This window comes from Dermacentor variabilis, chromosome 3 (genome assembly GCF_050947875.1).
Source record: "Dermacentor variabilis isolate Ectoservices chromosome 3, ASM5094787v1, whole genome shotgun sequence".
Lineage (NCBI taxonomy): Eukaryota > Metazoa > Arthropoda > Arachnida > Ixodida > Ixodidae > Dermacentor > Dermacentor variabilis.
The window spans coordinates 212,739,276-212,753,697 of NC_134570.1; the positions used below are offsets into that span (position 1 = coordinate 212,739,276).

The window sequence follows — 14,422 nt, forward strand, 5'->3', positions numbered from 1 at the left end:
ATCATGCCGAAAGCGCACGGCTGGAATGTGAGAAACTTTCATTTAAGGCCAATATTTGCCCCTTCAGATGACACAGCCCTCAATATTTAGGGGCCCCCAATATTTCTCTAGCAAAAATTCTAATACAAATACTAATAGCCTATGAGGTGATTGACATTAAAACATTCTATTATGTCTATTAGTGCATTAGTCTAATAGATCTATTGGTGTATTGGTTTAATAGGTCTGGTAGGTCTATTGCTGTATTAGTCTAATAGATCTATTGGTGTGACAGAAAATGTTGAAATGCACCAGATACAGAACGAAAATCAGGCATAATTGCTAGAAGCATTAGCGCAGCATATATTTTTACAGATTCCTCTTTCGGAGATCTTCGTCACGCCAGCAATCTTGATCGCCAGAGCTTTTAGTCCACTTCGACCAGGGGACATCCTTTTGAAGAAGTGGTTAAAAAAAAGCTGGGCAGAAAAATAAACAAATAAGAAGCACTTAAAAGCAGAGGTTCTAGTCCTAACAGTAAAAGTTTAAGCTGGCAATATTTACTTTTAAACTGGAATAATGTGGCTCATCAGTCACCAAACCAATTTTAGGAAACTTAAGTGCGATATGGGGGGGGGGGGGAGGCTAGCTCGACTTGCATATCATAATGAATAATAACATCACGACACGATAGAATAATTATAAAGCACACAAAAGCAACATAAGGTACTCTGTGTGTTACATTGAAGCTGTAGGCAATAAAGTGCAACTCTAGGCAGAAATCTTGACCAGCATTGTCGGAACCGGGCATTTCATTGCTGCAATGCGCCCAACAATCGTCCCAATGACACTGTGCTAAAGTACATCCACTATTGGGATACAAAAAGAAAGAAAACAAGTTTGCATTGTACTATAGAAGCGTAAATAAGTAGAGTAATTACCTCCAAATGGTAGAATCGACGTTGGAGATGACACATCATGTCGATGCACGCTGACAGATTGGCAAAGGCGCGAAGCACAAGGGTGAAAACAGTTGCCTTCCTCTGTTTTGGAGTCACACAACGTCCATACATGAAACAATCCAAATGTACTACTGCACAAATAAGAATACGCTGGCGTCAACACATCGGGTTTCTTAAAAAACACATCATTCATTCACTAAATATCACGCACGCCTCCCCTTGACATGGTTACAGTGCAATATGGCAGCCGCCAATGCGCCCGTGCTGTGCGCAACTGCCGCTGACTGCGGTCGCAGTGTTACGTTCTTCCCGCCTGCCGTGTTCCCTTCTCTGCGATACTGCTCTCTGATGTCGATAAACATTGCGGCATTTAATATGCAGTATTAAGTCATCAATTGAGGTTACAAGTTTTATCATTACTTTACGCGCACTTCGACAGAAGGTACGCGACTAACGAAACTTCAGTAGCAAACAAATATGGTTGCTGCGATTGCACCATCGTTCGTAAGCTCACCGGGCACCGCGACTCTGCTTTGCACATTACCTCTGGTTGTTCGTTGTGCTTCTCCTTTTTTCGTGGCGAAGTATTTGCTGGTGCTGTAAATACTAGCTGTTTCCTCACAACTCATCGCCACGAGGCTGAACAGAGGCCTAGTTATGCGACGTCGCCAGTGAAGCAAAATTGGTAAGACCATGTGGGCGCGCGTTGCTCTCGTGTATGTTGCTGAGGTAGAGGGGCAGTTTCACTAGCTTAGTGCGATGAAACTAACACAAACGTGTGAAAACAGTTTGCTGCACGTCTTGTACAGCAAAATTCTTAATGATTCAGCGAGTAATTAGACATACTTCTCTTTGCAAACTGTTCCGTGTACAGTTTAATTTTTCAAAAACTTTCACCCCCGCAATAAACAAGCAGTAAACAAGAGCAACGGCATTCAACAATGCATGCTGCACACAGACCCGCAACAATCTGTATAAGGTCAATAGGATGTATTAGTCTAGTAGAGTAGTAGAGTAGTCTAGTAGATATGTAACACTGTTTGTATACGATTAATGCGTCTAATAGGTAGGGCCGATTGGTCTTATGGGTAAATCAGTACAACTAATAGAAATTTCTATTGGTCTAATACAAAACTTATACAACTAATACGACACTGTAATAGAGTAATAAAAAGTTCTATTAGAATTTTTGCTATAGTTAGGGACACACTGCGACCACAGAACATGCGTTTCATTTATAGCAAACATTAAAAAAATCACACGCGGAAAGAAGAACCAATGTAACCGAATAGCCTGAACGAACGAACAAGAGAACACAAGCACTAAATAGATAGGTCATATTTTAACTGGCACCGTTGGCTGTTTCTTGGTTCTTCAGCGTCACGACAGCGTGAAAATAATACAATACTATGTTGTTGTTTATTATGGCTGGGAACGTATAATCATGGCCATAAACAGTCGAAGCCCCTCTGACGCAGAGGCGATGAACTGATCACGGAATCAGCTCGGGAAGCGGCGGACGCCTCGGGTAGACCCTTTGGTCGAGGCCGCCCAGCAGCCGCACATGGTACACGAAGTACTCGAACACGTACATCCGCTCGGGCGTCGTGTAGTGGAAGGCCACAGCCGTGTCACTGCAGCAGTTCCAGCCCTGCAAGTGCACGTTTCAATGCGAACAATTCAAGCACTTCGGTGTTCGCTATTAAGCCTGGAGAGAGAAAATGTGCAGTTCTCACAGAGCAGGTGGCGGGCTCGCCTTTACGTTGCCGGCCATCTGCCCTACCAAAACTACATTTCTTTTTTCAATCTCTTGTAATTTCGCTCACCTTCAGAGTTCCACTGAAGGCACGTCTCGGCAAGTGCATTTCCAGTGTCAGTCTTAGCCTGTCTACGTTTCACAGACATAAACGGAGTGTTGACCGACACTGCAGTCATCGATTAAGGACAATTCCATTGCATTCCAAGGTAACTAACTGCTCAATGTGCCTAGTTCTGATCACTGAGACAAGAATATGCAGAAAACATTGACCATGATTGTCAATGTATGCGAATAACCCGAACGAACGAACGAGACAGTGAGGCGACAGTGAGGCCCCCCCTCCTTGCCGCACATTTCCGCTACTCGTTTCCTCTCTGAGCTTTCGCTCGCCTTTCCGGAGTTCCTTCGTGGCAGCCGTGTAGAAATGAACCACTGATCTGTGCCCATTGCGACGCACTTCGAAGTGGGACGGACTGCGAATAAAAAATTATGGGGTGTTTCATGCCCAAAACCAGGATTTGATTATGAGGCACGCCGTAGTGGGGGAGTCCGAAATAATAGGGACCACCAAGGGTTCGATAACCTGAACGTGAATCTAAGTACATGGGCGTTTTCGCATTTCTCCCCCATCGAAATGCGGCCACCCTCGCTGGGATTCGATCCCGCGGCCTCCGTGCTTAGCAACCTAACACTATTTACCCTTTTCTCCGAGCAGTTTCTTCTAGACAAACGAGATGGCGCTTTTGGCGGCGCGCCGCACGTAGCCTCAGCGACAGCGCTACCGCCACCGCGAAACCACTACCGCTTCCAGCTTTGTATCTGTGCGATCAGCTGTCGGAAATGCACTGAGCTTTCAATAACGCACTGTGCTCCAATCATGCCGGATTAAATCGTGAGAATTGAAGATGTGTGCAGTGGTTGGCGGCAAAGATAATGTCTGGCGTCCGCGTCGACGCTCTCCGCGTCTGACAACATGTTCAACCGCGTCAGAGAATCCGCCATAGATTCCGTCCAAGATAGGCTGGCCACTGCCGGGCGGCCAGCGAGATGTCGTCTCACCCCTCCCCGCAGCTCCTGTGCCCGAGAGCACGCTTCGTCTTCCTCGCCGTTCCGCGGCGAGCGAGCGAACGAAGCGACAGGGCGCCCCCCCCCCCCCCCCTATTTGCCACCCCTCCTAACCCCTCCCTTGCGCGAGAGCCTACGCGCGACGATCCCCCTCTCCACTCCTCTCCCCGCTCCGCTCAGCAAGCCGATTACCCGAAAGCACGCTCCCTTTCCATCATCCCTCGCCCAAGTCCGACCGTTCTGTCAAGGTTGCAAAAAACAGCCGAAAGAGCCAAAGAAAGCTCCCCGCTTTAAAACTGCCAGATCGAGCGAATGTACTTGCGGCACCACAATAACCGCTGCAAAGAGAACTAAGAAGGCTGAGGGGAGCTTCTGCAACTACCGCATTTATTCCAATATAGTTAGACTTTTCTTTTTCTTCCGAAATTTTACCCAAAATGAGCTATCGGCCTATATTCGTGAACAAATCCATATAAAGTACCGAGCTAACGAAATTCCTCCGTTGCTCGCCTGAGGTATTCAGCTTGATACGGCCGACCAGACGACGTGGTAAGACGGAGGACGTAGGACAGGAACATGCAGAGAGGCTGTGTTCGGCGCTCCGCTGAACGCTCTGGAGGCTTTAATTGTTGAACTGCAGGCTCAGGACCACCAGCGAGGGGCAGGAGCCAGGACCCGTCTGTCGTCGGTTTGATGCTTCCGTCGCGGCTGCCTTCCTCTCTCGGCTTCTCGTCTTGCATTGGAAATTGAAAGATGATGCCACGAGGCAGTTCGGCGTTCATGTTTCTTTTCAAGAATTTTTGCTTGTCACGCTGCACAATCACGCTCGTGGCTCCGGCCTCTTTCCTTTTCGAAGGCAGCACGTGCACCTCATGAGACATCTTCAAAGGCTTTCGTTTTTCTGAAAAGGGTAGCGGTTGATCTGTGCTCCAATTATATTCTTTTTTATTTCTCCGTAATTTTAATATATAATGGCTTACCTATACTCATGTTCGACCTATCTTCGAGTAAATGCAGTACCTTCGTCTTCTTTTACTTGGCACCACGTTAGATAAATAGGTCCGACCCTCACCGCTTCTTGGTCTTCGACGGTATGCTCACAATCCGTGACGTCGCACTAACGCAACGTGTATGTTAATGTGTGCGAGCGCCATACGTGTGCTGGTGCTTGTGTGCGCGAGTGCCCACGTGTGTGTGTGTCCGCGCGCTTGTCTGCGTGTTAGCGGTAGTGTGTGCGTATGGGCATGTACGCGCGCGCGTTTTTATACGAATTTGCTTGCGTGCATCCGCACTTGTGTGCGCGTCTTTCCGTGTGTATATCAACTCAATTTGAAGAGAGAAAGAGTAAAATTGGTCAAGAAGGAACAGGCCAACGTAGACGCTGTAAGGGTAAAAGCAGTCCAATTTAGGCTGGTACTTCCAAATATGCAGCCTTAGAACAGAAAGATGAAGATGATATGGGGTAATGAATGGAACCGCAACTATAGGCTGACTTCAGAAGCAGCAATATTATTTATTGTACCTTGAAGGCTTTACAGCATTGTAGAATGTAGGGGCACAGAAAGAACACTTGCAAATTTGATACGAAGCACTTTACGTAAAACAAAATCCGAAAAAGCACTAAAAAAGAAATGAGTGAAAGAATATGGCATGTTGACAGAAGGTACATAGAATGACATGGTGTCACATAGGTCATTGCGCTATGCACGTATACATGCGCCAAAGGACTAAAAAATGACGTAAAAAAGAAACAAAGTACATCAAAAAAACCTGTTCAGTTGCTCGCAGAATCTTTCTGGGTTAGTAATACTGACGATTGAAGTTGGCAGTTGGTTCCAGTCAAGGCTAGTTTTGGGTAGCAATGAATGCGAATATCTTACCGTGTTACCTCGACGAATGTGAACTTTGCAATGGTGATCAAAGCGTGAACATATGAAAGGAGCAGGCTGTATCTAGTGCGATTTAAGAACGTGATTGTGATAATGGATCTTTTGAAAAAGGCAGCGGAGATATAGTTTTCTGCGCATTACAAGGTTAGGGAGATCAAGGGTATTTTTGATGGTAGTTACATCAGATGTTCGATGATAGTTCGAAAGTATGAGACGTGCTGAGCGATTTCGAACTGCTTCGAGCTTGTTGATAAGTGTTCCATGGCCGGGGCCCCATACGGATGAAGCGTATTCCAGCACTGGACAGGCGTAAGTGATATGTAGCTGTTTCTTTAATGATGATGGTGCAAGGGAAAAATTACGTTTCATGTAACCGAGCATACGACTGGATTTGCATGTTAAGTAAGCAATGTGATCAGTTCATGACAAAGAGTTAGTGATGTGTACACCAAGATGTGTACAGCAAGATACTTAAAAAATTCAATTATGGGGTTTTACTTGCCAAAACCACTTTCTTATTATGAGGCACGCCTTAGGGGAGGACTCCGGAAATTTCGACCACCTGGGGTTCTTTAACGTGCACCTAAATCTAAGTACAGGGGTGTCTTGGCATTTAGCCCGCATCAAAATGCGGCCGCCCTGGCTGGGATTCCATCCCGCAACCTCGTGCTCATCTGCCCAACACAATAGCCACTGAGCAACCACGGCGGGTTCCCAAGATACTTATAAGTTCTAACAAATTCAAGCGGGAATGCTTTCAAAGAGTACGCGTAGTTACGAAAAAGTGCGTGGTTAAGCGAAACTCTCATTGTTTTACATTTAGAAATATTAAGTTCCATTTTCGAGAGCTAGCACCAATGGGTAATATTATTAAGGTCTGTTGGAAGGGATTCCATGTCGACATCATCAGCTACTTTCCGGTATATAACACAATCGTTAGCAAAAAGATAAATCAATGAATTTATATTGTTAGATAGATAATTTATATAAATTAAGAAAAGTAGTGGGCCTAGAACAGAACCCTGGAGAATGCCTGAACGCCCAGGTATCTCAAGAGAATCGGTATCATTAGTAAAAACAAACTTTGTACGATTAGAAACAAATTCTCCTATCCAATGGAGCAATAGCGAGTAAATACGTCAGTGGTGTACTTTTAATAGAAGTGGAAGGTAAGGCGCCAAGGCGACCAGAAGGTAAGCTTTCCCAAGTAAAAAGTACCTAATAACGAAACTACAAAGAATGAAAGTGTCCAACTCAATATATCAGATAGAATTCGCAGAACTGTCAAAATTGATCAGCAAGGAGAAAATAAGGGATATTCAGAATTATAACGCAAGAAAGACTGAGGAAGCAGTAAAAAGTAGACGCAGCCTGAAATCGGTGAAAAGAAAACTAGTCATAGGAATAATATGCAGAAGACAAAGATAATGATCAATAATCTGGCAAGGGAACAAGACTTCAGGATCACCAGTAAGCCTCTAGAGTGTATGAAGCACTGTGTTTACCTAGGTCAATTACTCCCAGGGGACCCCTATAATGAGGAAATTTACGGAAGAATAAAAATGGGTTGGAGCGCATACCGCAGACACAGCTCCTGAACAGCTTACCATTATCATTGAAAAGAAGGGTGTACAATCAGCGCATTCTACCGGTGCTAACATATGGGGCAGAAACTTGGAGAGTGACAAAGAAGCTCGAGAACAAGTTAAGGACCACGCAAAGAGCGATGGAACGGAGAATGCTAGGCGTAACGTTAAGAGACAAGAAGAGAGCGGTGTGAATCAAGAAGCAAACGGGGATAGCCGATGTTCTAACTGACATTAGGAGAAAAAAGTGGAGCGAGGCAGGTCATGTAGTGGATAGGTTAGGTAACCGGTGGACCATTATGGTTATAGAATTGGTGCCAAGAGAAGGCAAGCGCAGTCGAGGACGGCAGAAGACAAGGTGTGGTGATCAAATTAGGAAATTTGCAGGCGCTAGTTAGAATCGGCTGGTGCAGGACAGGTGTAATTGAAGATCGCAGGGAGAGGCCTTCGTCCTGCAGTGGACATAAAATAGGCGGTGATGGTTTTGGTGGTGATGATGATGAAGAATGTTGATGAAGAACAAGTTGACGCCATCTTCTTAGACTTTTCGAAGGCCTTCGACCGCGTCCCCCGCAATCACCTACTTGCCAAATTATCTACACTTGGAATCCCCCCAACACTGATTACTTGAATCGAGTATTTCTTAAAAGGACGCGTACAATACACATCCGGTAACTCTCATGACTCACACCTTTCTGATCCGGTGTCAGTCATGAGAGTGAATCACCTTTCATCCGGTGTCCCCAGGGAGCAGGCCCCTGTTATTTTAATCTATATCAATGACCTGCCATGTAACACAAAAACCAGACGTCTACTTTTTGCTGATGACTGCGTCATCTACGACGCCATCCATAACCATGGTCATTCCATTGACCTACAAAAAGACACAGACACTATCGTCTCATGGTGTGAACATGGTTCATGCCTCTTAACCTTAATAAGTGCCAATTTAAGTCCTTTTCCCGTAATCGCAGCATCACAAATTACGTGTACCACATAAACTCAACTAAAATACAACGAACAGACTGCTATAAGTATCTAGGTGTTCAAATTACATCGTCATTGTCATGGGTTAGTCACATTGGAACAATATGCGCAAACGCCTCCCGCACACATGCTTTCTTGCGTCGCAATCTCAAATCTGCATCGCCCACTATTAAAAAACTTGCATATCAGACATAGGTTCGGCCGAAACTGGAGTACGCATCTTCTATCTGGCACCCCTCAAAACCATATCTCACCTACGAATTAGAAGCTATTCAGAATCATGCTGCACGCTTTATCATGTCAAACTACTCAAGTAAAACCAGCATAACTGAACTAAAACGCACACTCCATCTTCCCAGTCTCCAATCATGTCGAATCATCTCGCGTCTCTGCATGCTTCACTCTTTCTACTATCACCCAATAGCCAGATACCTTCGACTACGACTCCCGCCTAGAATCTCTCCCCGCCTCAACCACAGCTGTCAAATCGCGCACATTCAGTGCCGCACGTCTTCTATGAAGGATTATTTTTTTCCAAATGCAATAGCGCTGTGGAACACTCTTCCCGACTGTATTGTTGCTTCCGCCGACCGCACGACTTTCCGTGAAAAACTAACAATCCACCTCGCTTCGAATGTTTTATTAAAAATGCATTTGCTACTTGACCCCTTTTACGTAATTATTTTTTGTGATTCATTTTCACGTATAGTATGTATTTAGTAGTATTTATGTAGTAATTATTTTGTTGTATTTAGTAGTTCTTTTTACAGTGATTTTGATGATAGTACCGCTTGCTCGGTTCCCTCCTGAGAGTTGTTTCCTTTTCTATTTTTCGTCTATCCTTCCTTCCTCTTTTCCCTCCTTTGCGTGAAGAAGAGTTCCTGACACTTTGTTTGACCCCGCCTTATGTAATGCCTCCGGGCCTTTAAGGCTTCAATAAATGAAATTATTATTATTACTATTATTATTATTATTATTATTATTATTATTATTATTATTATTATTATTATTATTATTATTATTATTATTATTATTATTATTATTATTCGTGCATAAGCGCGTGTCCGGGTGCTTGCGGTAGTCAAACGCAGTCCACGTCTCTAGGAGGACACGACAATGGAGGCGACGGCGAGAATGTGCCTCGAGCGCTCGTATAATTGCTGTCGGAATAAAACCCGTGATCTCCCAGAGGTTGTGGGAGTCGTACCCAGTACCTACCACACACGAGGCGGATGTTCATCCGCTGCTTTTCCGAACTGCACACCTCCGACAACCACTTTTGCAGATGTTACAGTACACGACCACGCGGCGTACGCAGTGCACATGTGGTTGAAGAAAAACCAGACAGACGCTGGTGTCTGGTGTCCACAAACACATATTTAGCCGAGCCCACACAACCAGGCGGAAGCCTTATTCTGCCGATTCCCCTGCTCGCGCACCGTGTCCTAGACGTCTTTTGTAACCCGACCGTTGTGGCACGTAGTAGTGCGCTACAGGGCCTCCCTTCAAGCAAGGAAACCATGAGCTGGACGAATGGCGAAGCGCGGATGGCCATGGTGCGAAACGCACGCGGTGAGTCGGAATACCCTGGTCGGGAGGGAATGTGACAGCAGAAGTGGCTAAAGCGTCCAAGTAGACAGGCTTCAGACGGTCGACGGAGACCGTATCTTCCCGGCCGTTGAAAGTGCATAGCTGCACGCTTGAGTACTCTGGACAGATCATACGGGGGTCGTAAGGGAGGAAGCACAGCGTCGTGGCGCACAAAGACGCGCGTGGCGTTCTCAAGGCCAGGATTGACGTATACATGCCGGGAGAAACGTCGCTGTCGGGGAGGGAGGGGCGGACAACAGTACACATAGCGCTGCGTATAAGGTGGGCGTAGTCGAAAACGGCAGCAGGTACGGTGGGTGGGTCGTCGAAGAATTCACCAGGGACTCGCAGAGTGGTGCCAAGCGTTACCTCGGTGGCGCTGGTGGAAGAGTCACTGCGAAGAGCGGTGCGGATACCAAGCATTACGAAAGGAAGGCGCTCGATCCATGATGAAGGAAAGTCTAAGCCATGATTGAAGCCTCCAGTTGGCGATGAAAACGACCGATGATCCCATTGAATATCGGGTGGTAAGAGGTAGTCTTGATGTGATTGACGCCTAATAGCCGAGATATATTGCCAAACAATGCTTAATGCACTTGACGACCACGGTCAGTCGTAATGGTGGAAGGCACACCGTATCGGCTAATCCAGAGTGTGATGAGTGCTCGGGCTATAGACTTCGCCGTTCTGTCCAGGAGGTGCATCGCTTCAGGCCATCTGGTGAACCAGTCAATGCATGTTAACAGGTAGTGATGGTTCCCGCAGGGAGGACGGGGACCAACAATATCGACGAGCATATAGATGAAGCGAGCGTGCGGGGACGGGAATGTGCCAAGAGTCGCAGGGTGGCGATGAACTTTAGACTGTTGGCAATTGAGGGACGCGCGTGACCAGCGACGAACGTCTACTTTGATACTGAGCCATACATAACGACAAGCGACGAGTCACTGCGTTGCGCGAATGCCAGGATGAACCAAAGAACGGAGGGCATCAAAGATGGTCCGGCTGTATGGACGAGGTACGTAAGGGCAAGGACGCTCGGTCAATGTATCATAAAGGAGGGGCACGGCGCACTGAGGAAGCAAGATACCTTCAAACATGAGAGAAGTACTGATCGTGCGAGGTAGCTGTAGCTCGGCGTCGACACTCTGGACGGTAGCCATGGTCGTGAAGTAGATGACCAGTCGGCCTCGGCCTGTTGCATGGATGGCGGGACGAGAAAGTGCGTCGGCAACGTCATTGGTTTTTTCCGCTGACGTGACGAATGTCGCTGGTGTATTCAGAAATGTAGACGAGATGTCTGATTTCGCTGGGACCTTAGGAGGTGCTGCTGGACTCCAGGTGAGAAGTCAGTGGTTTATGGTCGGTAAAGACATGGAAGGAGCGTCCCTCGAGAAAATGTTCAAAGTGCTTCACAGCCAAATAGATGACGTGCAGCTATCGGCCGAGCGTGCTGTAGCGGCGCTCAGGAGGTGCTAACTTCGTGGAAAAGAAGGCGATGGGCTGCCAGGCACTAGCAGTGAACCGCTGCAAGACTGCGCCGACAGGGGTATCCGATGCGTCAACCATGACAGATGTTAGGGCGTCCCATTTTTGATGGACGAGGTGATTCCAAACACGCGGTCAGAGGTACCGTGCCAGGCCACGGCAGTAATCGGTATCTTGAGGCCCGAGATAAGGTCGTGTAGAGGCTGCAGTATATCGGCGCAGCCAGCAATGAAGCGTTGGTAATAGTTGGCAAGGTCAAGAAATTCGCGCAGTTGCCTGGTGGTTGATGGCTGAGCAAACACAGGGATGGCTGTGACGTGGATCGGGAGTGCACCAATACCATGTGCGTTGACGCGATGGCCGAGAAAACCCAATTCTGTAACTTCGAACTCGCTCTTTGAGCCATTAATGACAAGACCAAACTTGATGAGCCTTGCGAGCACTTGACTTAGATGGAGCTTATGAGCTTCAGCGGTGATGCTGTTTACGAAGATGTCATTATAGGCAAAGGAGAACGTCAATCAACGTAATACCTTGTCAAGGAAACGCTGAAAGGTCTGGGCCGTATTACAGAGACCGAAAGGCATGCGCAAATATTCAAACAGGCCGAAGGTTCTTATACTGGCGGTCTTCGGAATATCTGAGGTTTCCACAGGAATCTGGTGGCACATTTTCACCAGATCGACCTTGCTAAAAATGGTGCCGCCGTGCAGTGGCGACGTAAAATCCTGAATGTTAGATATCGGGTATAAAACAAATGGTCACATCCTATGATGCAGCACAACTGTATTTACATTCTTTACAGTAACTATATCGAATGCAGTCCATGACGAACGCTGTCTTTTCTTCTTTTTCGTGTTCTCCGTGCGTCCGCGCTGTCACGTGCCGTGCAATTGGCTTCTTTTTTTCTAGTTCTTCGAAGAAAGTTAAATATTCAATATCCTCCACACTCCGGAAAGGCGCGCAGTTAGAGTCTGTTAGAGCGGTGGCGTAGAGGTAGAACACCCACCTCGCGTGCAAGAGGTCCGTGGTTCCTATCCCGGTGCCGCGCAATTTTCCACACAATTAAAAAGAATCCGCGTGTTGATAAAATTGCATAAACAGGCCTGAAGTGTGGCCTGATCCCGGTGACCAGAACCGGTAACGCACTCCCTCACCAGAGCACGATTGGCCACCCTGGTGCAGTACTTGGCCACAACCTCCTATTTGAACACAACCATCAGCAATTTACAATAGGTAGCGAGGCACTGGAAGTGGTAAGAAAATACATCTACTTAGGGCAGGTAGTGACGGCGGATCCGGATTATGAGACGGAAATAATCAGAAGAATAAGAATGGGCTGGGGTGCGTTTGGCAGGCATTCTCAGATCATGAACAGCAGGTTGCCATTATCCCTCAAGCGAAAAGCGTATAATAGCTGCGTCTTACCAGTACTCACCTACGGCGCAGAAACCTGGAGGCTTACGAAAAGGGTTCTACTTAAATTCAGGACGACGCAACGAGCTATGGAAAGAAGAATGATGGGGGTAACGTCAAGGGATAAGAAAAGAGGAGATTGGGTGAGGGAACAAACACGAGTTAATGACATCTTTGTTGAAATCAAGAAACAGAAATGGGCTTGAGCAGGACAAGTAATGAGGAGGGAAGATAACTGATGGTCATTAAGGGTTACAGACTGGATTCCAAGGGAAGGGAAGCGTAGCAGGGGCCGGCAGAAAGTTAGGTGGGCGGATGAGATGAAGAAGATTGCAGGGACTATATGGCCACAATTAGTACATGACCGGGGTTGTTGGAGAAGTATGGGAGAGGCCTTTGCCCTGCAGTGGGCGTAACGAGGCTGATGATGATGATGATTATGAGAGCGAAGAATGTTCAATTGAATACAGAAACTCTACGGGTCGGCGTATTACAGGGACGTTAGGAAGCTTCACCGAACAGGTTCTGATATTTTGTTCCCGTCCTCGATGTACTTCTTGGATTCATCCCGTCTGCCATAGTTGTCGTGGGCCATTTTCTTCGTGATGAAGCAGAAGATCACCAGCTTTCACATTGTTTGAAGCTTGAACACTGGCATAGTGCGCTGAACGCGAGGGTAAGAAGATATTCTCTCCTCCATCTTCTACAAAAATTCTCCACTAACTGATTACGATGAAGCCACTTTCTTGTGACCGTAGAAGATCTTGGCCCTGAAGCTCCGACATCTGCGTTGTGGTAAGAAAGGCTTGTTAGTCGTTTAGCCGTTAAGAAGTAAGCCAGAGTAAGTATTTCCATATCTGCTGGTGGATGTTGACAAGTAAGTGAGACGCCTCGAGTTTACTACTGTCTCTACCTCATATAATACCCTCATTAATTCTTCTGGCGTAAGCTTTGCCTTGACAAGTATTTTCCGGAAGCTGGTTTTCACAGTACTCATCAATCTCTCCCAGAAGCCACCACACCATGCAGCTCTTTCTGCAATAAACTTCCATTCTATACTTCTTTGAGAGCAGTAGTCTTGTAGCTATCCACTCAACAATACTCTTGCCAAGGAGGCGATTTGCTTTGACGCGTTCTTGAAAGTATGCGCGTTGTCTGTGTGTATTACGTCAGGCAGTCAACGACCGGATAAAAATTGACGAAACGTATGCAGAAAACTTTCTGCTGACTGTCCGGTGGTTAGTTCAAACTGTACTGCTCTTGTGACCGCACAAGTAAATAACACAATGTAGCCCTTCGAAGTACTGCCTTTCATGTAGAGAGATCCAGCAAATTCGATTCCGACTGCTTGAAAGGGATCAGATCGGCATAGTCGTTCACTTGGTAATGATGCAACAGGTGCACTGTTGGGCTTTAAGAGGTCTTGATGCAAGCGTTGCATCTTCGGATGACTTTCTTTACAGTTTGTCTTCCGCAGGTACCCAAAAATTCTCTCTAAGCTCGGTAAGGGTATCCTGCAGACCACCGTGGAGTGTACGCTTATGGCAGTCTTTTATGACAAGTTTTGTCCGATCATGAAGCGGAGGCAACAAAATCGGATGTTTAACTTCTGCTTCCTGTGAGAAACGAAATCGCCCACTGACACACAACTGTCCGTCCCTGTCGAGAAAAGGATGACGCATTTTCAGATCTATATTGCGA

The 14,422-nt window shown here is 46.5% G+C and overlaps 1 protein-coding gene across 3 annotated transcripts in view; it reads right to left on the bottom strand.

The window, feature by feature from the left end:
- Positions 1 to 324: 324 nt before the first annotated feature.
- LOC142576618 (glycoprotein-N-acetylgalactosamine 3-beta-galactosyltransferase 1-like) overlaps positions 325 to 14,422 on the bottom strand; it is a 70,004-nt gene continuing 55,906 nt past the window's right edge. Inside the window, exons 4-5 of one of the 3 annotated variants that reach the window (XR_012826887.1) lie at positions 921 to 2,592; positions 325 to 458 (exon numbers count right to left, since the gene is read on the bottom strand). Coding sequence is in view for 1 of the 3 variants with exons in the window: in XM_075686821.1 (XP_075542936.1) it covers positions 2,434 to 2,592 (159 nt within the window). In the remaining 2 variants the exon portion in view is untranslated. Of the gene's footprint in view, positions 2,593 to 14,422 lie in introns of all 3 variants that reach the window. The other 2 variants (XR_012826886.1, XM_075686821.1) reach the window with 2 other exon arrangements.